Source organism: Lissotriton vulgaris, chromosome 2_1 (genome assembly GCF_964263255.1).
Source record: "Lissotriton vulgaris chromosome 2_1, aLisVul1.2, whole genome shotgun sequence".
Taxonomy (NCBI): domain Eukaryota; kingdom Metazoa; phylum Chordata; class Amphibia; order Caudata; family Salamandridae; genus Lissotriton; species Lissotriton vulgaris.
In genome coordinates, this window is record NC_141687.1 from 1791421571 (window position 1) to 1791449244 (window position 27674).

The window sequence follows — 27674 nt, forward strand, 5'->3', positions numbered from 1 at the left end:
TGGCTACTACTAAGGAGTCCGGTGTTAATTGCCCTTTAATATATATAGGGTCAGATGGACTAGCCTTATTTTTTTGTCATCCATTGGTGTCATTATGTGTGTTTAACAGGGTCTTTAAAAATATTATCAGCATGAAGTAATACTCTGTGGAGCATTGGTAAATATTGAGACCCTCGGTGTGCAGTTGTGAGGGTCTCAAAGAGAAAGTCAACCTCTTTAGGGTCTTTATGTAGTGGAAGCTGGTGATATGCTGCAGCTCTGGCTATGAAGTCCTGATAAGCTGAAGCATCATCTGGTGGAGATGGTTGTGTAAAATAAAGGTCTGCATCATTGTTCCCTTGTGTCTCTATATCATAGGCGTCCCATGGATGTGTATCCTGTCCTGTTTTATCATAATCATGTAATATTGGTGAATGTGGAGAGAAATTACGTTCTTCTTCTTAGAAGAATGTTTAAAGGGCTAGTGGCCATGTTCTTTTTCTTCTTTTTAGGAATTTGAGCCTCAATACAGTCTTCAAAAGATAATTGTCTCTTTGAAGTTTGAGGAGTTGCAGGTTGAAGGACAATCTTTTTAGAAACAGGCTGAATTCGTCAAGTTTTCTGCCTCGGATTGAGCCATTCTTGCATAGTTTCGAGAATTTGCACAGGTGGAGTTTTCAGCCCGAAGGTGTAGCATTTTGGTGCCGGCAGATGTTTCGAATTTGGCGTCGGTGTGGTCAGAGCAAAAATATCACGGCTTTTATGTTTCATAATCAAACCTACAGTCCGATTTGCCAAATCCGATTTAGAGGAGTTGGAGGCCTTTGCTGTAGGCCAATGTTTTGTTGTCGAGCCCGAGGGTGGGGCATCCAAGTCTTAATTTCAATGTGTGGCAAGGCTTTTCTGCAGTGGCAGCCTGTGAGAAGTTTTATTGGTTGAAGCTGCTTGTTTGGGCTTTGGATTGGGGGCAGGTGTACTCCCGGTCCAAAGCTTCTCCGAAGATTGTTGGATAAATGGGTGTTGCTCATCCTCTGATTTGGAATCAGTCTTATGGATGGAGACTGATTTTTCCCGGGCGGACAAGCCTTTCTCTTCTGCCTCATCTTGTCAACCAACTATATCGGATGCATTGTCTGCTTCTGTGCACTGCATTTCTAATCACGGTGCGCGACGATCCCGAAGACTTTTCTTAGATCGGAAGGAACTCCAGGCCTCTCAGGTGTCTTATCGATGTTCGGGTGGTACACAAATTACAGACTGAGTCGAGGTCAGTGTGAGTGTAGAATGACTTATGGGACAGAAACTCAACAGAGTATGTTCCACTAGCAATTCATTTTTCAGATAGAGCCTTTGAAGAGGAAAAAAAGGCCCAGCCGGGTGTGGCTCGATGGCAGAGGATGAGGGTCCAAAAACCTGACTCACAAAACAGTTGTTTTGCTCCGAACACATGGATGACTATGTGATTGAAACAATACCGTTGAGAAAGGAATCTAGGGGTGAATCGGAGGGAGCACGAAAGGATCTCAAACTGGAGCATGAGAGATTAACAATATTTAACAATAGCGTTAAGGCCCATGCACTCGATCACCAACAGGAGGAATTACACAACACTAGATGGTGGACGTATGCACAGCGTGTGTATCTACAAACACACATGCCTTGAACATTATGTTTCAAAAATGTGACGTAATGCAACCAAAAGCTTCCAGTAAGGAAGGTGAGTGCATATAAATTGGGGTAAGTAACATATTCCATTTGTAGCATGTGTTGGCCGTAGATACATAGGCTTAGCATCGAATGTAAAGCAGTGCTCCTCTTTGCGGTAGGTAGCAACTGCTTGAAGTACTGTTACTGCTTTAAAAATATCCTCCGTAGGGAATTTTTGCTAGCAAAGCCATAGCGTCTGCTTGTTTGCGTGTGGAATAAGCCCTTGGTGGCATTTTAAGCACTCTTTTGGCTTTCCGATGACATGCCTGAAATTATCTGACTATTCATCTAGCAATTCCTGCTTTGGATGTTGGACACCCCTGGTGAGGTTTGTTAAAAGCAACAAAAAGCTGTTGTGTCTTTCTGAAATTATTTAGTTCTGTTAATTTAGAACATGATATCTCTTAACATTGAATGTATGTAGAGGACCTCTGCTGGGTTAGGAAAAAACACTGGTAACTCTATGATCTGACTTGTGTGAAAGTCAGAGACCACTTTGGGTAGAAATTTTGGATTAGTTTGTGGAACTAATTTGTTTGGTTAAATTTTAAAGAAGCGTTCTGGCAGAGTGTTTGTAATTCACTTATCCTTCTGAGAGAAAAGATTGCCACTAGAAAGGCAACTTTCCAAGTTAGAAACTGGAGTTGACATGATGAAGAGGTTCAAATGGTGGCCCCATAAGCCTGGTAAAGACAATCTTCAGGTTGCAGGTTGGGGGTCGTGGAGTGTAGGACAGGATAACTCTTAAGTCCTTCCATGCATGCTTTGATTACTGGTATTTTGAACAGGGATATATATTGCCTATCTTGCATGTAGGCTGCTAGTGCTGCTAAGTGTAATCTGATAGATGTGTAGGAACCCCATGTTTGCTGCAGAGGGAAAAGATAGCCTATAATGTCTTGTACTGTAGATGCTAAAGGCTGAAATTGTTTATTGACACAGAAATGTGCAAATCGTTTCCTTTCTTCAGCATAACATGCTCTAGTTGTAGGCCTACGAGTATAAGAATATCCATACAGTCTGGTGGTAATTTTAAGTGCCCAAATTCTAGAATTCCAGGAGTCCAATCGCTAGATTGAATTGCTTGGGATTGGAGTGCATCCCTCTTCCTTGATCTTGAGTTAGTATGTGCAGCCAAAGAGGTTGTTTCTCGTGTGGCACTAAAGATAGTTGCCGTAAGGTTGTAAACAATGACTGCCACACCCATATTGAGGTTATTAGGATTAGTTATGTTTGAGTTAACTTCTGGATTACGTATGTAATGAGTAGGCGAGGAGGAAAAGCGTAAGCAAATACTCCTGACCAATTCATCCATAGGGTATTGCCCTTGGATTGGGGGTAGGGGAAGCTAGAGGCAAAGTTTTGGCATTTAGTGCTGAGGTAAGTGGCAAACAAGTTTAAGTCTGGAGTCCCGCATCTTTTGAAGTAACAGTGGAGTAGTGACACATTGATCTCCCACTCATGCACCTGCTGAGCATATCTCTGAAGTTGTTGTTCACCTCAGTTAAATATTCTGCTAGGATGTGAATTGTGTGATAAATTTACCAGTGACCAAATGCGCTTTGATAGGAGGGATAGCTGTGAGGAGTGTGGCCCCCCTGTTTTTGAATATAATGCATTGCAGTCATAGTGTCTGTCCGTAAAGTACCACCCTCTGGTGTAGGTGAATGCAAAAAGCTTTGAGGGCTACTTGACTTGCTAGTAGCTCTAGATGATTGATATAAAGATTTGTATTAGTTATTGTCCATAGAACGTGAACTGTGAGATCTTGGACATATGGACCCCACTCCTGAAAGGATGCCTCTCTGGTAATTTGCAGAATTGGGGCTTTGATGGGCCGGCCTTGCAACAAGTTGTTGCTGTTCCACCACTCCAGATACTGGATGAATTACTGGCCCTACCAACACTGGATCGTGTAGAAGCCCCTCCACTTGAGACCATTGAGATTGCAAAGTGCATTGAAGGGTACACATGTAAATGAACGTGTGGTACTATGGCTATGCAGGAAGACATCATGCCTTAAAGCCCCATCAGTACTTCTACTGTGAGATGAGCTTATGGATGAAAAATAGGTAATGTTTCTGCAAACGTTTTCATTCTTTCTGCAATGGGATAAGCTTTGTCTGTAACTGAATTGAGAGATGCACATAGGAAAGGCTGAATATGCAATGGTTGTAGATGGGATTTTTGTGTGTTAAGGGTAAACACTAGTTTGTACAGAAGGCTGATAACCTTTTGAGTGTGTTGAAGGCACTGTTGGTAGCTTGGGCTTTTGATGACACAATGGTCTAGGTAAACATGTATTTCCTCCCTTCTAAGATGAGCTGCCACTACTGAAGGGCACTTTGTGAAAACCCTTGGAGCTCTAGTGACCCTGAAGGGTAGCACTTTGAATTGATAGTTTCCCGTTCAGTTGAAAACCTAGATAACGGCTGTGTGCTGGATTAATAGGGATATGGAAGTATGCATCTTTTTTTTTTTTTTTTTTGAAAACCTTTATTCAAAAAAGAAGGAGATACATGCGCAGGCCCACAACCATCATGGCCGGCCGCAAAGACAATCAATGAAAACAAGAGAAACCAAAGCCAATCAGTAAACAGGATATATCAAAATATACCAGATGTGGTTGTGGGGCTCGCAAACAGGATATAAGGTTTTCATTTTTAAATTTTAGAAAAAGAGTAGGGGCTGCAACAACAAGGACATCACACCTTACAGGATAGGAGCACAAAGGAGTCGATTGGGACTTACCCCAATTACAGTCGGAGACAGGCTATAACTAAGCGACTATGCAATCCGGGCAGCCACGGCGATAATACTGGACAATAAACCACATTACAGTAATCCACATTTCTAAAAATCTCCGCAGAGAGCCTACCCCCCAAGAACAGAAAAACAGAGGCTTGTCGAGAAGCCGAAAAAAGAAAAAAAAAAAGGTGCAAGACCAAGAGGCAGCCAACCCTACGAAAGAGGAAAGAACCCTCCCAAAGCCGGAAAAGAGCGATAGGGACCATAGAACAAAACAAACTAAAATAACAAACCCCCCCCCGCACCCGCCACCCTGCACCCCTGTAATGGCTACGGCCTAACCCACTAACAGCGTGCCTGTCGCCCCGGAACTGCCCCACAGAAGGGAAAATATAAGAAGAAGTGGAGGAGGAGAGAAACAAACAAGCCCCCGGACACCTGATACCCCCCGCCGGCGGTGGCCCCTCCATAGCACAATCATCATCAACAAAGCAAAACGGTCAGCTTTATCACGGGGAGGACAGTCACCAGGAAACGCCCCCCCCCCCCATCCTATCCCCGGCACGGTGAGGTATTCGGTGCAGTCCCGGCAAAAGTAAACGGAGCAACCCCAGGGAAATAGAAGTCAACCCTGCAAGCCTCACGAGGAGATCTATCGCCAAAGTCATAACAGTTGCAAACCAAGGGAGCGTCTCAGATGGTCCAAAGCAGTGGCGAGGAGCAAGAAAACCTCAAAGTCAAAGTCAGCCCTGACCAGTGCGAATCCGTTCCGGAGCACATCCCGACCAAGCCACATCCGACCGGAGGCAGTCAAAGCGTCCATGGCGGACCAAGGCAGTGAAGGTAGTGCAAAGTCCGGTCTCAAAATGGCGGCATACGTTATGCAGACGGGCCGGAACAAAGGAAAATGGCGATCCCCTTCGACGGGACCCTGAGACTCGGCAATGAAGAACAGGACATCCAGCGACGACACACCATCAGATAGGAGACATAGAGGGAAGACCATGTACTGTAGCAGATGAAGGAAAGGTGAGGCCGACTCTCAAAGGAGCAAAGTCGGGCTGCCGCTCGGGCCCCTGCAGATGGCGGGTCAAATCGCTTGTCTGGACCGCAGACTTCTGTGCAGGCGCTGCAGCGTCCGTGGCCGGTCGCGAGCAAACATCATCCAGCTTCGCCGCCAGGGAGACACATGCGCCGGTGAACTGCGAGCGGAGCGCCCCAATCGCCGCCATTACGGATCTCAATGAATGTGCGCCATCCATCCCCTCCATCCCGGGGTCCAGAGGACGGAGGGGGACACAATCTCCAGCCCACATCGCCGGGCTCCGGGCACACATTTGGCGAGCGCAACAACAAGGGCGCCCCGAACTGGCACACTCAGCACAGACACCGGCCGTGGGCGCAGCCCGCCAGCCCCCGGACCGGGAAACGAGGGTCAGGCACACACCCCACAGCAGCGGTGCAGGAGGATCGCAGCACGCCACAGTGTCTCCTCTCCGGCACCACCCATCAACGAGGACAGGAGTCAAGAGCGGAAAGAACTATTCAGACCAGGAAGACCGGCCACAAGCGCGGTCCCACAGCCGATGTTGATCAGGTCCCTCTCGGGTGTTTCAAAAATCGAGGTCCCGGCGGCAGCCCGGGAGTAGGCCAAAAATGGGACACGACATAACTTAGTCGCTGAATAAGGTAGGAAATCCAGGAAAGCACCGTTGGCATCAGACAACCTTCATATATCCAGGCACAGGGCGTGGGTAGAGGATAAACGACAGGATAGACGAGCCGCCGGCGAAGGTCGGCGGAGCCGGGAGCTTATGCGGCCTTCTTGGTTCGCAGCGTATCTCCTCCCCCGAAGTATGCATCTTTGAGGTCTAATGTAGTCAAGAAATCTCCTTGCTGTAGAAGTTGTATCATCTCTTGTAGTGTGACCATGTGAAAGTTTTCTGATGAGATGTACCCGTTGAATCATCTGAGATATATAATAGGCTTCAACTGTGTTGTCCTTTTAGGGAAGGAGAAAAACTACTGAGAGCATACTCTATATCCCTGATGTTGTAAGGGTACTATTTTGTTTGCCCCTTTTTGAAGGAGAGAAAGATCCTCATCCTCTAAAAGTGTACGATGTTCCTTTGGCATATTTGACTATGGATAACACCCATTGGTCTGTGGTGATGTGTTGCCATTGTGGCCAGAAATGTAGTATACGTCCCTCGACTGGTGTTATATGTGGTTGAGGAGGTGTAGGTGGGTCCCTGTTTTGGAGGGGTGGGAGTTTTGGAAGTTGTCACATGGCCTCTACCTTTATTTCTATAATTTGTTCTATAGAAAGATTCCCTGGTATATTGACACCGATAGGAGCAGTGCTGTTTATTGCCACAGCCTAAGTCAGTGGAGGAACTTCTTCCGGTTGCACCTCTGTATTGACCCCTACAAGAGGAACCACGGTGTTGATATGTTTGTAGGGCCTCCATTGTTTTAGAGGTTTCATTGTCATTTTTTTTTAAACTTCTCTACCATTTCATCAACCTGTGGTCCAAATAGATTTTTCCCATCAAAAGGTAAATTGAGCAGGCGTTGTTGTACATCCGTTTTGAAACCAGACAGTCTGAGCCATGCATGGCGTCTGAAGAGGATACTGGAGTTAATTTAGTGGGCGCTTGCATCTGCAGACTCTAAGGCATATTGTATAGTGGCATTAGGTATAGCCCAGCCTTCATCTATCAATTGTGTTGCACGTTGTTGGTATTGATCAGGTAGGTGTTGCAGTAGTTCCTGCATTTCATCCCATGTGGCCCAGTTGTATCATGAGATTAGTCCCACAGAATTTGCAATACGCATGTGGTTGGCTGTTTGTGCTGCAACACAACCTGCAGCACCATAATTACTTTTCTTGTTATCTGTAGAAGGCGCATCCTGTGCCTTATGAATTTGCACTTTTCCTGGCTGGGTGTACCACCAAGAATATGGTGCAACTTGGTGCTTAATTTATTCAGGGTCCAATGGGCACACCTTATATTTCTTCTCAATACGAGGGGTGACTGCCCTAGATTTAACTGGCTGCTTAAATATGTTGTGTGTGGATGATAACATACCTTTAAGCATAGGGAGCAACTGAGCTATTTTTCGTGACCGATTAAGTATTTCAACCAGGAAATCATCTTCTTGTGGGATAGTGTGTAAGCTTACTTTGTGGTACGCAGTAGCCCTACTGATAATGTCATGATAGGATGATGTATTGTCAAGTGGTGAGGGTTTGGATGGGTAGATACTAGGATCTGTATCAACCAGCAGATCGGTATCATAAATGTCCTATGGGTCAGGAGCAATATTTGGGATCTCCCTGTGGGTCTGTGAAATACGAGATATTGTATTCTTCAGGTTGATTATCACCACTAGGTGATTGATTTGGTGAAAAAAGTGGTTGCTCATAAGGCAAAAGTTCTGGAGAGGTTGTTTGTACTGGCCTTGATGGCAGAATAGATGAAGATGGAAGATGGAATAGGAGGTGAAGGAGTAGGAGGAGACGGAGAAGAAGAGAAACAAATAGGACTTGTGCCTCTCTCCTTCCTTTTCTTTTTGGTTGGTGAGTTAGGTGAGGCCCAGCAATGTCCTTCTCAAACAGGTTTTTCATTTTTTGAAGCGTAATGGAAACAGGTGGTGGAAGCTTAGTGCCTAGTTTCCCAGTGTCTGGGTGTGCAAAGTGCCTTTTGTCTAGTCTGTCTTGCGAGCACTCAAGAATGAGCTGAAATGATTTTTGCTGTGGCTCTGTGCTACTTTTAGTGTTTTTTTAACGTCGAAGATGTGGAAGATGTCAAGAAGCCTTTTGTACTGGTTGCAGTCTTTTGAATTTGTGGTTTAGATGCTAGCAGCTTATGTGCCAGTTTTGATGCCGAAGGCTTTGTAGACCATCTTTTGCTTTTTAATATTTTTAGACACTGGTGGAAGGCTTTCAGGGCGGAGTGGGTTTGTGTGCCTGTTGATGGAGACCTCCTTGGCTCAAAGGCAGTGGGGCTCCAAAAGTCAGTTTGAGTGGGCTAGTAGGGGTTTGGGGTGTTTCTACCGAGGTACTCACATGCACCTGTATGGAATCTGGCTCCAAGTCTGAGCTGTCCCCACTCGTAGCCAGCAGTATCTGCATGTCTGGTGGCGCAGTCTGTGCCTCCGTGTCTTCTGTTTCTTGACTGGGTCTGGTGACTGATCCCCGAAGATACCAGGTGCATCTTGTGGGCCTTACGACACTCCCTCCACTGCCGAAGTGTTTGCTGAAGGGCATACTTTCCGTACCTCGAGGACAGAGTCCTATAGAATGGAGCCAAAGTTGAGAACGCCGGGTTCGAGCCCGGTCGTAAATTGATTGATAACACTCACTTCTCTTATAAAATGTCTTGACTGGAGAGAAAAAACTGAGCGCCAGCAAAGGCCTCAGTGAGGAATGAAGCTTTGATCCTGAAGCTGCTCTATCGACATCCAAACCCAATGGCGGAAAAAACACAATCTAACAAAGGAGCCAAGCAGCATGTGCAGTACACACCATAGGAGTATTCACTACACCTCGTGACTGGGAGATTTCTTAGAAGAAAAACAACTTGTAATAGTCTGAGCCCAACACTTGAAGCAAGGATAATGCTAAGCATATGTATCTATGGCCACAACATGTTAGAAATGAAATGCTGTTCACAGCATTTAGAAACAGCAAACGCAATGGATGATGCACTATATAAAGTGTGCACATTTTTTATTGTACTAGTCAATCTGAATTGAAAGGGCGAGTAGTCCCCACAAAGAGAACGTATCAGATCGTGTGGAGTTTGCACACTATTAAGAACATACATCACAAGGAGCAGAAGGATAATGTTACTTACCTAGTAAGCATCTGTTCTTGGCATCTAGAGCTATAGATGCACATGCTTTGCATACTCCTGCCATCTAGTGTTGGGTTCAGATGTGCAAGTTGTTTTTGTATGGAGAAGTCTTTCCAGTAATGAGGAATGCGACTCCTCCTTTCGGTGATAGTGCGCATCGGCACAGACTCCATTGTTACATTGTTTTCCCGCAGAGGGTGAGCATGGAGTTAGTATGTGTAGAATAGAGATTTCCATGTGTATGAATGTGAATTAAGAACTACAACAACTACATGAGACCGGGGAGGTGGGTGAGCGCATGTGAATCTACAGCTCTACATGCCAAGAACAAATGCTTAAGGGGTAAGTAACATCCGTTCGAGGCATGTGAGCTGTAGAGAACCTGCTTTGCATTGACTATATAGCAGTAAACTTCCAAAACTGTGGCTAATCTGTAGTGGGCGCAGTTGTTTGAAACAGTGTCTTAAGGGCTGCTTGGCCTACATTTGCCTGTTGTCTTGTTAACACATCTATACAATAGTGTTTGTGAATGTGTGCGGTGTAGACCATGTTTCTGCCTTACAAATAATCAGCTATGGAAATATTCCCCAAGAAGGCCATAGTAGCCCCTAGTTCGCGAGTAGAATGTGCTCTAGGGGGTACTAACAAAGTTCTCTTTGCTTTAATATAACATGTTTGGATACATTTTACAATCCATCTAGTAATACCTGACTTAGATATAAGATTGCCCTTGTGAAGTGGAGATAAAGCAACAAATAGTTGCTCTGTTTTCCTAAATTCTTTGAATCTTTCTATGTAATAAAGTATAGCATGTCTAGCATCAAGTGTGTGTAGAGGTCGTTCTGCTGCAGAATCTGATTGATGAAAGAACACAGGTAACTCAACTGAATGATTGATATGAAAAGCAGAAAAGCAGAAACTACTTTAGGGAGAAATTTAGAATTGGAACGAATAACCACTCTATCTTTGGGAAGTTGAAAGAAAGGCTCTTGTATGGTTAATGCCTGAAGTTCACCAACTCTCCTTAGTGAGGTTATTGCTATGAGGAAAGCAACTGTCCATGATAAGAATTGTAACTGACATGTGTGCATTGATTCTATGTCAGGACCGGAGGCTTCAGATTATGCTATATCTTCCTTCGCTTTATTAACATAAAGAAACCACAGCAGCTTAGGAAAAGATATAATAAGAACAAAAAATGCTTCAAACATAAAGCATTGACGTAATGTTCAACAAAAAATCAACAACAACTCCCAAGAGTCTCTTTGTTATAATCATAGTCCACAGTCCTTTGTCACTGTTCATCATCCCTATATAACCGGACTTCCCATCATCTTCCTCCTCTTTCTTCGCTGCTCCCGCAGCCAGATAAGTGCTTTTCTATTTGTCTTCTTTTATTGTGCTTGATGTCTTGCGGTCTTTGGGGACTCCTTGCATGGTTTATTTCCTTTCAGAGTCCCTTAGTTGCGGGAACGTTCTGCCGTTCCTACGCGACTTTTTTCCCACTTGTGTGCGGTGTGTACATAGACCGCAAGGGGGCGGCCCGTCGCCTCGCCGACCCTCCGGCGCGCCTCCGCGGTGCGAGGAGCCGCGCCGTGGGGTCTGCTTGCGCGGGGGCCAACCCTCGCGTACCCCTCTGACACCTGGTGCTCCGGGTCTGTACTTCACAAATTGACGCCCTTTGGGGTCTGTATGGCGGTTTTGACCGCGTGAATCGCCTTCGGGCGAGATCTGTGCACCTCTTTATTCGTGTGTGGCCTGGCGCGCTTGAGGGGTACGTAGACCCGGTCCCGGCGAGGAGGGTCTGCGCGCTTGGGGGTTGGTGCAGCCCACCTGCCACGTCAGCTGGCCCAAAACGTGATCGCAGCCGCTGGGCCTGCCCACATTCGAGAACTTTCTCGGTTGCCGCCCTCTTGGGTGCCCCGCATTTGCCCTTGGTTCCGGCATGGAAGGGGAGTATGATGAGGAGGCCTGCCCCTATCTGCAGGATGATGAGTTTTATCAGGCGGTGGACAGCTCCATCTATCGTTGTGTGACGGAGGTGGTAGGGCACATGGAGGACCGCCTTTCGGCCCGCATCGTAGAGGAGTGCCGCCGCCCCCCGAGCTCCCGGGGACGTCCGGCGGGTTGCCGCCCGCTCCGAAGAGACCCCGGGGTGAGGAGCCTTCATCGGAGGCCCAAGGCGTGGATAAGGGCGCCTTCGAGCGTCTTCGTGACGCCTTCCTGGCCAAGGCGACGGCGGTGCCTCCGACGCCCTTGGTGGACCCTGGCACTTCGGGCGGTCTGTCAACGGCGCCCGCCTCCCCGATCTACGACTCTCCGGACACGGATGACGACGGGGAGTCGACCCGGTCTTGGCTCCCGGCGCCTTCGGGAAAGGAGATGCCCCGAGATGAGTCGGGCATGCTGGACCCGGACGAGATCGTCCACCCCCGATCCGCGGCCTGGGCCCCGGGGGAGACGGTGGCGAAGTTTGTCGCGGGCCGGCTGCGCAAGCCCCTGGAGAAGGAGGCGAGGGGTTGCCTGCGAGGGGAATGCCCTCGGCCTACTTTGGAGGGGAAGGTGGCTATGACCCCAGAATTGGACCCCAAGATGGCCACCTTCCTGGCGAAATTCATGAAGGACCCCAGGAAGGGGATCGATCGGTCCTGGCGGGCCTGCCAGGACAAGCTGTTGGATGCGGTCGGGCCCGCCACGAAGATCCTCGATATGGCGGAGGAGGCTCGAGCGAATGGCACCGCCATTTCACCGGAGGTGCTCTCCAACTGGGCCCAGAGGGTGATCGTCTTCTTGGGCAACGCCAACTGTGCCCTGTCCACGGAGCGGCGGCGGTCGCTCCTTATTAAGCTGGACCCGAAGCTGGGGGACCTGGCCTCGTCGGAGGCAGGTGCCGTGGCCCAGGGTGGCCTCTTCGGTGAACCTTTCATCCGCGAGCTTGGAAAGTTCGTGAACACGTTCACGTCGCTGGACAAGGCCCAGTCCAGCATCAAGAGGGTGTTTCACCAGCGTTTTTCTGGAGGGGCCGGTCGCGGCAGGGGCCGCGCGATCGGCCGTGGTCAGCAGACCAACAACCGTGGACAAGGCTCCGGAAGAGGTCAGTACTAGACCTCGGCCAACTACACCAATTTCTACCCCACGAGGGGACAACGCTATGGTGGAAGAGGATTCCATAAGAAGTCCGGACAAGGAAATGCCCCCGGTAAGTGTACTTTGCTTGGATCAAGTTCCGATTGGGGGGCGGCTGGCAAGCTTTTACGGGGAGTGGGAGTTGCTCACTGCCGATGCTTGGGTTTTGCAAACTGTGAGAGGTTTCCATATAGAGTTTCACGACCAGCCAACTCAGGTGAGGGCCCCCGCGCCCGATGGTTTTCTCAGATTCCGACGCGCGATTGATAGACGGGGAGGTCTCGGACTTGCTGCGCAAGGGAGCCATCCGCCTATCGACGCGCCACCCGCATGGGTTCCTCAGCAACGTCTTCTTGGTAGACAAGACGGATGGGGGCAAGAGGCCTGTGATCAATCTCAAGGAATTCAATGGGTGGTTGGTCTACCGTCACTTCAAGATGGAGGGGATCCACCTCCTTCGGGACGTGCTCCTCCCTCGGGATTGGATGGTGCGACTGGATCTCAAGGATGCCTACTTGGTCGTTCCCATCCACCCCCCTCATCGTCGTTTCCTACAATTCCTGTGGGACGGCCGGGTGTTCGAATTCACCGCCCTGCCGTTCGGCCTTTCTTCGGCCCCGTGGTGCTTCACGAAGGTCCTTCACCCGGTAGTGGAGTTTCTCAGAAGCCAGGGGGTCCGTATGATAGTATACTTAGACGACATCCTCCTCATGGGGCAGTGCCCGGAGGTGCTGGCAGGACAACTGCGTCAAGCGGTCGGCCTGCTTCAGAGACTGGGGTTCGTCGTCAACGGCTCCAAGTCGGTCTTGGTTCCCACTCAGCAGATCACCTTTTTAGGTTTCGTGGTGGACTCGGTGCAGGCGGTCTTGAGCCTACCGCGCCGGAAGGTCGCAAAGATACGGCACCTGCTTCGGCAGACGATCGCGAGGGATCGTACGTCACTGCGCCATGTCGCCAAGGTGGTGGTGGGTCTTCTGTCGTCCTCCATCCAGGCGATTTTCCCAGGCCCGCTGCACTACAGGGCTCTTCAGCGCCTGAAAGCGCAGCATTTGCGCCGTGGGATGTGTTACGATCAGTGGGTTCCCCTCACGGACGAAGTGAAGGAGGAGATGTCATGGTGGCTGTCTCACATGGAGGCATGGAATGGGCGAGCGATCTTCGGGTCGGCTCCGGACTTAATCATAGAATCCGACGCCAGCAGGTCGGGCTGGGGCGCCCGGTGCGGGGATTTTTCCACCGGCGGCGCCTGGTCGTCAGAAGAACAACAATTGCATATCAATTGTTTGGAGCTCCTTGCGGGCTCCTTCGCGGTTCGCTGTTGGACCAAAGATTCGGTCAAGGCTTGTGTCCTGCTCCGGATGGACAATGTTTCGGCGGTCCGATATGTGAACCACCTGGGAGGTCCTCGGTCCCGCGCCTTGGCGGATTTAGCGAAGGACTTCTGGGATTATTGCCTGTCTCGTCACATTGCGGTGACGGCGGAGTATCTGCCAGGCCAGTCCAATCAGGTAGCGGATTGGCACTCTCGACATCTCAGGGATGCCAGCCAGTGGAAACTGGATCCGGGAGTCTTCCGGTGGCTACACTCCCTTTGGGGCCCCTTCTCGGTGGACCTCTTCGCGTCCCGTCTCGACCACCAGCTGCCGCGGTTTTACAGCTGGAGGCCGGACCCTCTGGCGGAGGCCACGGACGCGTTCTTGCAGGATTGGAGTCGGGAACAGCCGTTTGCGTTTCCCCCGTTCTCCATGATCATGCGGACGGCGGCTCAAATACGCCGCCAGGGTGCGGACCTGGTGTTGGTTACACCGCTGTGGAGGTCTCAAGTATGGTTTCCGGTTCTTCTGGAACTTTCCTGGGATTTTCCAATCCTACTCCCCCTGTTTCCTCTGCTCCTGACGAGCCCGGATCGGGAACCTCACCCTCTCGTCATGCAGAACACTCTCCGCCTCGTGGCGTGGAGGCTCTCAGGAGACGCTGGACGCTCCCGGGCCTTTCGGGGTCAGCTGAGCATTTGCTCTCCAAAGCATGGGCCGATAGTACGACGAAGCGTTACAGATCCGCTTGGCTTAAGTGGATGCGTTGGTGTTTACGAAGGGATTTGGATCCCATGGTCGCCGGCCTTGTTCCCGTGCTGAATTTCCTGGCTCATTTGGCCGACAAGGGTTTGGCGTATAGAACGATCAATGCTATCCGGTCGGCGATTTCTGCGGGCCATGATAACATCGATGGCCATCCGGTAGGGGAACACCCTTTTGTGTGCCGGCTTCTGCGAGCGGTTCGCCTCGCGCTGCCGCCAGAGCCCAGGTACTCCGTCCTTTGGGACGTCAATTTGGTCCTGAACCTGTTCCTATCGTGGCCAGCGAATTCTTATCTGTCTCTGAAGGAGCTTTCGGCGAAATTAGCCATGTTGTTATGTCTGGTCTCTTGTAGGCGCGTCTCGGACGTGCGCGCGCTGGATGTTTCTGCACGCATTTTTTCCCCGGAGGGGGTTACTTTTACGGTGGGTCGACGCACTAAGACGTCGTCGCGTTCCATTTCTTATCCAGCCTTTACTGACACTCCTAAGTTGTGTGTCGTGCAATGCCTCAAAGCATATGAGGACCTGACCTTGGATCTACGCCTTCCGGGCGAGCGTCAGTTGTTGATTGCCCTGCGGAAGCCACACAAAGCTGTCTCCTCCCCCACTATCGCTAGGTGGGTGCGTTGGGTCATGCAAGAAGCGGGCATCAATACTTCTCTCTTTGGAGCACACTCCGCCAGGGGGGCCATGGCCTCTAAGGCATTCTCGGTGGGTGCTCGTCTGGAGGACCTTATGCGAGCGGCGGACTGGTCCTCGGATTCCACCTTCAAGAGGTTTTATTTTAAGCCGGTGGTGGATTTAGCTCAGTTGGTGGTAAGTAAGCTTTAAACTAGCATAATCTGAAGCCTCCGGTCCTGACATAGAATCGAAATTTGCCTAGCTTACGTAACGGTAAGTTTCAATTCTATTAAGGACACGGAGGCGAGGATTATCCCACCCGGACTACGGTGGTGTCTCTACCCACCCGTATGGCAGTAAGTAAAGCGTTTTCCTTTACGTTGTCTGTACTGTGTTGTTCACTGAATGCTCCTCGCCTTGTTGTAGCCTTTTCCTGGGCCGCCTCGCTGATGCTGTTCCTTTTTTGGCAGGCAACGACGGTGCTAAACAGGACCAATGAGGCTTAAGCGTGATCTGCGCGAAGAAAGAGGAGGAAGATGATGGGAAGTCCGGTTATATAGGGATGATGAACAGTGACAAAGGACTGTGGACTATGATTATAACAAAGAGACTCTTGGGAGTTGTTGTTGATTTTTTGTTGAACATTACGTCAATGCTTTATGTTTAAAGCATTTTTTGTTCTTATTATATCTTTTCCTAAGCTGCTGTGGTTTCTTTATGTTAATAAAGCGAAGGAAGATATAGCATAATCCTCGCCTCCGTGTCCTTAATAGAATTGAAACTTACCGTTACGTAAGCTAGGCAAATTTCGATTCAAAAGGTGGACCCATTAGCCTTGTAAGGACTATGTTCAAGTTCCACTCTGGAGCAGGGCGAATTCTTGGTGGTATGACCCATTTTAATCCTTCCATGAAGGCTTTAATCACTGGTACTCTGAATAGAGAGAAGTGTTTTCTATTTTGCAAGTAGGCAGCTACCGCTGCTAGATGTAAATGAATGGATGTGTAAGCTAATCCACATTGCTGTAAATCCAATAGATAAATGATGTTCTGTACGGAAGCATCGAGTGGATAGATATTGTTGTTGTTACAATAGACAACAAACCGTTTCAATTTTGTTGCATAAAATGCTCTAGTAGTAGGCTTTCTAGCCTCTTTGGGAATATTCATACAGTCTGGTGGTAGTTGTAAATAACCAAACTCTATGACTTCAGGAGCCAAATTGCTAGGTTGAGTTCTGTGGGATTTGGCGGTCTGTTTTCTCCATGGCTCTGAGTGAAGAGACAGGGTGTGAGGTGTAGCTTTTGATGTGGAACCACCAAGAGTTCTAACAGGGCAGTGTACCAAGGTTGATGATCCCATGTGGCGGTTACTAAGATCAGTGTGAGGGACATTTGTCTGAGCTTCCGAACCAGAAATAGAATTAGTAGGAGAGGCAGAAAAGCAAAAGCAAATATCCCTGACCAATTCATCCATAGAGTGTTGCCTTTGGATGCTCGGTGTGGGAACCTGGATGCGAAGTTTGAGCATTTTGCGTTGTGTACTGTGGCAAAAAGATCTATCTGTGGAAATCCCATTTATGAAAGTTAGGAAGAAGAACTTGGGGATGAAGTTCCCACTCGTGTACTTGCTGCCTGTTTCTGCTGAGCAGGTCTGTAATCCGATTGTGTACTCCTGGAAGGTGATCTGCTAGGGCAGTGTTTCCCAAACTGTGGTCCCCGGACCCCCAGGGGTCCGTGACACATTCCCAGGGGGTCCGCAGGCAACAGTTTTAAAAGCATAGAAACGTTTCTTGTATAATTAGCAGCTTTCCAGCAACAATAAAAGTGTCAAGAGAATGCCAGTGTTTAATGTACCTGCTGGAGCGGAGGAGAGTTTTGTTCAGTTGCAGCTTTGATTGAACTAATGTAGCACAGAGGGTTAATGTGCCTACTGCAAAGAATGTGTATCATGCATTTGTCACAGCAATTCTTTCGTTACTGTGCACTTCATAAGTGACAATCGTAATCTAGCAGAGGGACCTATAAACTTTCATCAAAGAGCTGCTTGCAAACTGCATGGTACCAGTTAGTAACTTATATTTTTACCCAGTTATTCATTATCCTGATGCTGCTAAAAAGATTTATTTGGGTGGAAATAAATTTTTTATGTTAAAGTCAGTGCTAGCCACTGTGTTATGTTCTGAATTCCGAGTTTGTGCTTTTCCAGACTGAGCACTCTTTAAACATTTTATATACACACTGATTTACATGTATGATTCAATGTCTCTATATGTGTGTGATGTAAAGTGCTCTGACATCCTACAATGGTATGAGAGATGCTACCAAACAAATGAAATACATGTGACAGAGGGGTTATTACTTCAATATAAAATACTAAGCGCCAGATGTACGATCTGTTTTTATATGCACGAACGGGTGCACGAACGGGTCCGCGAACCCGTTTATGCATGTAAAAACCTATTGAGCCATGTACGTAGCCTATTTCGCGAGTCACAATTTGTTTGCAACTCGATAAATGGGTTTTGCAACTTGCTATTTGGAAGGGGCATTCCCTTCCAAATAGGGAGTCTCAAAACAATGTACAAATGTTTTGCGGTCACTAAACAGTCGCATTTACAACCTACTTCAAGCAGATGGCAATGCATTAACAAATGGGAAGGGCCTTGCCCCATTTTTTTTTTTTTTTTTTTAAATGCATGGTAAACCGGCTGCATTTTTTTTTAAACTTCTTTATTTAAAAGCAGTCCGAGACATGGTGGCCTGCAGAGCCCAGCAGGCCACCATCCCTGGGAGGACTGGCATTTCCAATGGGCTTGCAAATTAATATTAATGAACCTCACAATTTGTGACCCCATTGGGAATCCCAAACAGTGTTAAACACACTGGTGTACACTTCATTTAGCGTCTCGCAATTTGCCACTCGCAATGTGTCGCCAATTGCGAGGCGCTAAATGAAATGGTCGTACATCTGGCCCCAAAATCCTTAGTACTTTGAGTATTTGTTTTGTGTGCACACGTTTGTATTTTTTTTCGAATTACTGTTTTAATTTGGAAATTTAACTCATACAAATTGCTTGGGGGTCCCCGGCTTCCAGTGGTGACTCAATGGGGGTCCTCAGGAGTCAAAAGCTTGGGAACCACTGTGCTAGGGGATAGATTTTGTGAGGATTGGCCCAATTCCAAATGCTTTGTGAAAGGCGCGACAGCTGGAGAGAGTGTATCCTTCCCTGTTTCTGTAGGTAGTACATTGCTGTCATGTTGTCCGTGCCAACTAAGACAGTCTTGCCTACAAGTTGGGTGAGAAAAGCTTTGAGTGCTAGGAACACTGCTGAAGTTCCAGGTAGTTGATTTGGAAACGTTTGTGATTGTCCGTCCACAGCCCTTGTACTTTGTGATGTTGAAGATGGGCACCCCAACCTGTTAACAATGAGTCTGCTGTCAGTATAGTCTGTGGAATCGGGTCTATGAAAGGCTGCCCTTTTGCTAAGTTTTGAGTGTTCCGCCGCTGAAGAGAGTGATGGGCTGTCTACCAACACTAGATCGGTGAATAGACCCTTGCAGAGGACCCATGCGAAGCCTTGCATGAGATGAGGTACGATTGCAATGCAGGATGCCATAATTCCCAGCAGTTGCATGAAGACTCTGGATGGTAATGATTGATTGGGTTGACATTTTAATATTGTGGCCTAAAAATTGTGAATCCTGGCTACATTGGGAGTGGCTAGAGCTTTGAGAGTGTTGAGGGAAACTCCCAGATAAGATTGCACTTTTGCCAGACACAGGTGACATTTTTGTGCATTTATAGTGAAACCCAACTGATGAAGTAGGTGTGTTGTTGTCTGAGTGTGTAGTATACAGTTCTGTAAGTGCCCACTTTGATAAGCCAGTCGTCCAGGTAAGGTAAGACATGTATAGATAGTCTTCTGAGATGAGCGGCTACTACAGCAAGACATTTGGTGAACACGCAGGGGGCTGTGGTGACGCCAAATGGAAGTACCTTGAACTGGTAATGTTTGCCTGCTATCACAAACCTGAGGTATTTGCGATGAGCGGAATAAATTGGAATATGAAAGTAGGCATCTTTTAGATCTAGAGTAACCAAATTCGCCCTGCTGCAAGAGGGGAAGTACTTGTTGAAGAGTTACGACGTGAAAGTGCCTTGACAATATGTATTTGTTTAACTCTCTGAGATCTAGAATAGGCCTCAATGAGTGGTCCTTTTTAGGAATCGGAAAGTAAAGGGAATAAACCCTTAACCTTTGGTACTAAAGTGGGACTGGTTCTATAGCCCCTTTGAGTGTTAAAGTGCTAGTGGTCTGGTGATATTTTGTGAGATGGAGGAATGTTTGGAGGATTGTGGATAAGCTCCAGGAAATATCCATGTTGGATAATTTCAAGCATCCGTTTGTTGGTTGTTATGGATTTCAAAATGGGAAGAAAGTCCTGAAGTCTTCCTCCGACAGGTGTGGATAGTTGGAGGTAAGTATTGGGAAGTCACTGCTTACTTGAGGATGGGGAAGTGCGAGGTGGGGTGTTTTTACCTCTGGCCCTGGGACTATTTCCCTTATAACCTCCTCTGAAAAATCTCGGAGAGAAACTGAAGTAATTGTTCCATTTCGTCCCATTGGGCTCTATCGTGTCTTGCTAGTAAGCCCTGAGTATTAGCAATACGCCATTGATAAGCTGCTTGCGCAGCTACACGTTTGCCCGAAGAATCGATAAGCTTCGATTCTTTATCTGGGGAGGGAGGGGCATCCCCAGATGCTTGAGAGTTAGCTCTCTTTCTAGCATTTGATACCACTAAAGAGTCAAGTGAAAACTGACCCTTATTAAAAATAAGATCTCTGGGGGAAGATTTAAATTTTATCTACTCTAAGAGTAAGGATTCTGGCATGGACAGGATCTTTCAAAGTACTGTCTGTGTGCCTTAACATACCCTTGAGCATAGGCAGTGTCTGAAAGGATTTTTGTGATTCTAGAAAATCTTCCTCTAAAGACTCTTTATGTAGCTCCACCCCATGGTATTCTGCTGCTCTAGCAATAAGCTGTTGGTATGACAGATTGTCATCAGGTGGAGATGGCCTGGCATGATGAAGATCTGGGTCTGTATCCTGTGGAGGATCAGTTGTGTAGTCCGTCCAAGGATCTGGTAAATGTGCATCATTGTCAGTGTCACCTATATCAAATTGAGGTGGAGGAAACTGACTAGGTGTAATATGTAATGGATCAAGCTGTGGTGGAGAGGGAGGAGGAGGAGATGGAAGTGTATGGAAAGGACTAGTGCCTACACTTTCTTTTCCAAAGGAATTTTGCATGGGTTGTCATCAGCAGAAAGCTTGTGCCCTCTTGGTTGTTTAGCACAGATATGCCCTGTGTCAGGGTGAATATACAGTTTTTTCTGTTTCGGATCCAATTTAGGATTGGATCTGGTTGTGTTGTAGGCAAGTCTTTGCTTTTTGGCACCAAAGCAAACCAGAGCCAGAATGTCCTTTCAGTGCGGAAGGTTTCGACTCGGGAGGGTTATTTCTTGGGTTTTGGTGTCGAGGGTTTCAGGTTCAGAGGTCTCGGTTCGGAACCCATCTTGGATTCAGAGCGCAAAGGTTTCAGCTAGGAAGTGGGCTTTGGCCGACTCAGTCCTGAGCGGGAAGGCTTTTCAGAGTGTTTCGGTGCCAAGCCATGAGGCAGAGCATGAAAAACCTCTTCTCGGTGCCGACCTTGGCCTTGAGGCGGAGGTGGTACCGAAGCCTTAGATTTTTTTAAGTACTGTGGGAGAGGGGAAGAAGGTGTCTTCAGTACTCACATCCCCTTGGCGTTACGGCACATCACAGGGAAGGGAAATCCTTTAAAGAGAGTCATTTTCTCTCTAGATTTCCCTTCTCATTTTGAAACTCAGGAACAGCAACATAATTGTGGTGTCACCAGGGCTTTAAGTGGCAGCTTTTCCAAAATTATATACAAGCAATAGTTGCTGCTAATTTATCTTATGCAACTAACAAGCATTGACAAAGTCAATAGTCCTGACTTGTTGTAGGTATGATGTTACTTGTTCTGTCATATATCTTGATGCAATGACCGAAACAGCAAAATACAAGTCTGGACGCACACTATGCTAAGCACAGGTTTTTTATTTTAAGTGTTTTAAGCCCCGCCCTTAATTACATTGGCCAGGCCCCTTAGAGAGACCCTCCAGTTGTTTCATCCCCTTAAAGCCCGGAGGATATTTCAAGTCAAATGTGCATATTCACCGCCCCTCTCCCTCAAATAGGGACATTTATTAGTTTTAATTAAAACTGCCGGAAAGACCACGAAAAACCAGTACTGTCTGTGGAAATCTGGGACTTCTACTAACCCAATCCTGGAGAAAACTTCACGGAAGGCGTAACTGAGCCCTCACTCTACAAAATGAAGTTACCTACCGCCAGGACCCCTCTACCTTCCACGACCAAGCAAGCAATCTTTTATGTCCAATCCCTTGCAGCTAGTGAAAACGTCTTCTCAAAAAAAAAATCTCCACAGACTACCCAGTCTGCCATTCCCTCGGAACACCTTCAGCTGGCTTGACCCCGGTCTCTAACCCACGCCTGAGCACACATCCTTTCTGCTGTTCCCAGTCTCACAACCTTCCACATTCTCCACCTAATAAAAAGCACTTGCGATCCTTACTCTGTGACACTTTATCCGAAACTGAATGGCAAGTTGCTTGAGACAGCCCTTTTACGCCATTAAGAAAACTAAAGGGGTAGCTTACCTGGAAGGAATTAGGATAACAACAATCAACCCTAGCAGGAATACATGCACTCAGACTCGATAATTAGTTCCGGTGCCACAAATCTGATTGGATGCTTCAGATCAATAACAAAGAGCCTGACTGGCTGTGATCGCAGCAAAACAATCGCCATCTTTGAATGGTCAAATGCCAGCACATTTATAATGAAAAGTGGATCCAGGAATGAAGTGGTGACGATCTATGCTACACTAAAATACAGGATTAAAATATGAAGTTAAAATGCATCATTTTGGACAGAACTGATTTACACAGTGTGTTGTACTGTTTTTGTCCACTGCACCGCGGTAGTTTGTACTCTCGTCTCGAAGGACTTACTGGCAAATGTTCATGAGAATGGGGGTTCTCGAGGCACTAAGGTATCCGTGAAGCTTTCCTGCCGGGGGTGGTAGAAAAGGGACTTTAGGCACCAGTTCTCTCCTCACGTAGGAGAAGGTGTTGCAGCCCCATTCAATACTGAAGTCAAGGTATGGCTGCCCTCACTGACCACCAGTGACAGCCGGTGTGATCCTGGAAAGGTATCTCTGTCCCTGCGCTTCAGTTTACTGAGATGTGAGGTGAACAATAAAGCAGATTAGGACAAAGAGCACGTGTGGAATAAGTCGGAGGTCGGTGTCCATGAAGTGGGCGCCGCGCTCTCCAATAAAGTAAACCAGTGAGCCCTTTAATCACCCGTCGGCACGTGTCTATAAACTAGTGGGAAGGGTGGGGGAGTGCACCGAAAGCACACACAGCGATTCCCTTGTGGGAGCGAGCCTTGGGCACCATCTGTTTGGAAGTTAATTACAAACAGATGTTGCCAAAGCTCGCTCCCGCAAGGGAATCGCCAAAAATGCACGCGTTGCCATTGAAAGCAATGCAATGCATGCATGTTTTTGGCACAAAAACCAAATCTATTTCTAAAGGTCTTCTCCTAAGCAGCGCATGCACGCTGCGTAGGCGAGGCCTAAAAAACATACAGTGAAGTCGCGTGCGTGGGAGCTGCAGCTAATCACAGTTACTGTGACTGAGAAACCATCACAGAACTTAATCGTAGACAAAATGTGAGTCATTGCACATAGTTTCATAGTCACCATCAAATAACTTTATGCTCCACGTAAAACATGATGTATTGATGCAGGCAACCAACAGGTCACACAATTTCTATTCATCTGCTGTATGTGCCATTTTGCCAAAAGGTATCCAAATACAAACATGTTTGTAAACCGAAAACCTTTTGACATGGTCACAAGGGTTTAAAGTAAGCTATGTAGATAACTATGAAATGGCTTAAACACTTGGACACACTCACCTCTGCTGGGATGTCCCACTGCAATCTAGCTGGAGGTGGGATATTCAAGTTTGTCTCTCCTTTGCAATGCCCATCTTCACTGTATCCAAGCTGAAAACTGTCTGTGGCCAGAACATACTGCAAACAATGAAGCAAAACAGATGTTACTGTGAAAAAGATAACCGCTAAGAACACTTATACTCATAACTTTATGTGGCCTGGTCTCAGGCATCAGGAGGAGGCAATATGATGTTGTTTAATCATAAATATACAGTAAAAACCGCAGGTATAATGAGGCAATTCACACTGAGATACCGAAAACGTGTGACTGAGGAAATAAAACACACTGGCCTATTTTGCTACCTGGCATTACCCAAGTATATGATTAAGTTCTGAATTTACCCTGGCTTTACTGCTACACCTAGTTCCCTTTGTGAACTAATAATGCTTTTTTAAATGAACACGTGTTATTATCTTTTCTACCTTGCCAAAGCCTTAGCAGCCAAACTGAAGAGGAGACCTGAATGTTTTTCATACCTACCTAACACAGAGCACCTCTTTATTGAGTAGGCTCTCACCATACAAAAACAGGAGAAATTATATTCTAGTACAAGCAGTCTCGTCCACACCTTGTTCCCCCTCACTGTCAAGTTTACATTAGATAGAAAGGAAGAGGTTACTTACCTCGTAAGCAGTGTTGACCTTGGACTTTTACAAGTTTTTTTGTTCAAAGAAGTTTTCCGATTTACAAGAGGTGCTGGGACTCCTCCCTTAGTGGGGTATGCGCATGTGCACCAACTCTATGTTGGCTAATTTTTTCGTACAGTGGGTAACAAGGTATATAGAGCCAATTTTTTAGCACAGTGGGTAAGACGGTGTATAGAGCATCAATTGAGCATCGCGTGGTACAGTATGTGCATTGTCAAGTGTTAACTAATTACTAGTAGGACATGAGCGATGAACAGGCTTCCAGGGAGGAGGGTAAATGCATATGAATCTACATTGTGTGCAGAACACAACTATTTTCCCCAAACCAAACTCCCACCTCATTTCACCACTGAAATGTTTGAGGAACTCAGGGATCGCCTAAAAAAAACTAACTGTTTGAGGAACCTAGAGACAACCTCTAACTGAAACCATCACTACCAGAATGATATCCAAGTGTCCCATGACATGGTAAAGTGTGGAAAAACTGAAAAACGCTGGCCCATATCACCACTAAAATGGTTAAGGAACCAGGATCTAAACAAACTCAAAGGTTTTAAGATTCTAAACAACTTGCTTTCCACGCAGTGAACTGTTACAGCTTCCATTTGACAATGAATACCATATAACAGCTGAAACATAACAGCACAGGATCTACTTGCTAAAGCTACCCTCTGAAATTCATCTCCTCTCCAATGATTTGTGTTTTAAGAGGACGCTCCCTTCCGCCCATCTTTACTATGCAGTAACAAAGGGGAAGGGCTTGGGGTGGTGTGGCTAGCACCCATGATGGCGGACGCATTCTTTTGAAGCCCCATGTATCGAACCCCTAATCTGGCTTGTATCTGACCAGCTGCCATCATCTTCTCATCCCGCAAACCAGAATGAGAGGCTGTCGACTCACCTATCTGCTGCCACTGCTGTAGCCGGCTCATAGCCCCGAGCTCCGGAGTGAAGCTGAGGGTGGGTGCCTGGGGCCTGCGTCCTCACTGTGTCAAGTCATGGCACGTGAGCGTTGCGGGCTCTAAACCGCACTAATTGGAGGCGGTTTCAGTGTGGCTGAACTAGTGGTGCCTGCCTCCACCACTGAGCTGGGGGCTGATCAGATTGTTGGAGCCCGACACATAGACCGTGGCCGTCACAGGCTTGGCAGGCGGATATAGGCGGGGCGTGCCTGAGGGCCCTGTTGGAAGGCCGAGGCTGTCAGACTAATTGACAGCGCAGCCAGCAGAGCAGCAACTGGAGGACCTGCACAGTTCCCTGCCACCATCCTTCTAGGCAGTGGTGTGGATTGCTGCTGCATCCTGGAGGCTGGATTGGACCCGGATCTACGTGGGGCAGGGGTCGTCCCCATTGCCCGCCGACTGCTGACTGGGCCTCCCGCTGCTGTTTTGGAAGCTGTCGGGCGGGAGGCCTGATCCTGCCTGTCCCGCTGCACACAGAGGAAGAGAAGTGCCCCAATTGACTGCATTGGGAGTACATAAGGACTGGGATCGACCTGGGGCCATCTGGCACACCAACAGCCTCGGTAAACACATTGGAGAAGCACCGGATTGCCTATCCAACAGGCTTACACCTCATAGGGGCGGGCACCGCTAGATTTCTGTTTTTGCCATAGGATTCTATCCTGAATGGCCTATGCGAAAGGCACTAACAGGTGACGGTAGGCCAATAGATGCCCACTGCTTAGCAGATAGTGATGGGATGCTTGCGTTTAACTACTCCCTCTGTCCCGGCACGGCCTGCCCCGGAAGCTGTGGAGCATGCGGTAGCACGTTTGGGGGTAGAGACACTGCAACCTGATGTGACGCTTAGCGCCAAGCTGGACAATGTCCTTCTAGCAGTGGAGAAAATTGGTGCAACTCTGGAATGTACAAAGAGCTCACTTAAAAGCAAGATAAATAAAGTTGCCCCTCGCCTGATCCAAGTTATCTCAAAACTGGTCCTTCCTGACCAATCAGGTTTTATGCCGACTCAAAATACATCACTAAATCTCAGTTGACAGCATAGGGTATTGGGGAGAAAAAAACACGCTGAGAGAAGATGCAGTGGTGGTATCCTTGGATGCCACTAAAGCATTTGACACAATTGAGTGGCCCTACCTCTTTGCTGTTCTGGGAAGGTTGGGATTCGGATCCAACTTTACAAGTTTGATAAAGCTCCTTTATAAGTGCCCATTGGCACAAGTAGTTGTAAACAATAACAAAATCAGCAGTCCTTGCTCTTAAAAGAGGGACCAGGCAGGGCTGTCCTCTGTCCCCGCTGCTTTTTGAGTTGACACTGGAGCACCTGGATTTGGAAAGACCCCATCATACATGGCTTGAGATGGTCGGAAGATTGGGAGGACTGCATCTACCTTTACGCCAATGATATTTTGTTATCCCTGGCATCGCATAGCATCCTAAACATATTTACAAACTTCGGCAAATACTTGGGATACACTATTATTGGGCCAAATCATGGACTTATGCACTGAGGGGGAGGTTTCCTCCCCTGCCTAAAAGATGCAAAGTGACAGAAGCCAAAGATGGATTCAAATACCTAGGCATATACATCACCACCGATCCCAAGTTGACCTATGACTGCAATCTCCAGCCACCGCAGCAGCGGTTAAAGAACAATGTAGAGCATTGGAGGGCCCTTGCCCTATCACTGCTGGGTAGAGTAGCTCTACTTAAAATGATGTCTCTGCCACACTTCTTGTATGCTCTGCACAACTTCCCTAATCCTGTACCTTCAACATATTTCAAGGATATAGAAAGCGCAGAGAGAGAGCTACACTGGGCGGGTGGGCAAACCTGAATATCGTTCACAAAATTGGCGAGGGGGTGGTACGACGGGGGAGCGGGAGTCCCTGACATCAAAAAGTATTACTGGGCGGCACACTTAAGGTCATACATTCACCCCAGTACAGAGATCTGGGCCTAAATCCATCGTTTTTTTAACACCATGCCATTCAAGTTTGAACCCAGCCACTGGATTCAAGCTAGCCTGGCTGAAGGGTGACATTCCCTGAAACCGGTCCCAGGATGCTTGTTTCCGGGCCAGGGAGGACCTGGCTTGGCAGTTTGGTCTGGACTGTTCCCATGAGGCACAGGGTCAAGACTGATTTGCCTATGGCTGGGTCTAAACGGGGGTGGTATGGTGAGCAAAAGAACGATGAATTTAACCCCGATCTTTTGACTGGGGGAGAATATTTGCATTGTCAGCATTCCATCCATCATTTGTTTGCTGTAACACCTTTCACCCTAATTGGGATGGGTATGCCCAGCTCCCTTGCTCACTGTGCCACTGGATTCAAGCTAGCCTGGTGAAGAAGGGTGACATACCCTGAAACCGGTCCCAGGATGCTTGTTTCTGGTCCAGCAAGGACCAGGCTTTGCAGTTTGGTCTGGACTGTTCCCATGAGGCACAGGGTCAAGACTGATTTGCCTATGGCTGGGTCTAAACTGGGGTGGTATGGTGAGCAAAAGAACAATGGATTTAACCCATCATTTGTTTGCTGTAACACATATCGGAAAGGAGACGCTTTGCAGACTGCGGCTGCACTGCATACTCAAACCCAAATTTCGGATCCAGACAATGACTCTGAAGTCCTCCAACGAAGAGGATTCCTCAAACACTAGCTCGGTCAGGACAGGATCACCGGTTCCACCTGACGTGCCACCGCAGACCGCTGATTAAATCATCTGACTCTGCTGGGCAATCACCAAAACTCAGTCTCGGCTCCGCGGTTGACTCATGATGACATCTGCTGAAATGGACACCCGCGGGAGATACCCACCAGGAACAAA

At 47.7% G+C, this 27674-nt stretch overlaps 1 protein-coding gene across 4 annotated transcripts in view; it reads right to left on the bottom strand.

Moving 5' to 3' along the window:
• The window catches only part of CPT1A (carnitine palmitoyltransferase 1A), a 404991-nt gene that overhangs the window by 127314 nt on the left and 250003 nt on the right, over positions 1–27674 (bottom strand). For all 4 annotated transcript variants that reach the window (XM_086957836.1, XM_086957839.1, XM_086957840.1 and 1 more), the window contains exon 13: positions 23197–23313. In XM_086957836.1, the coding sequence (XP_086813962.1) occupies positions 23197–23313 (117 nt within the window). The remainder of the gene's footprint in view (positions 1–23196; positions 23314–27674) is intronic.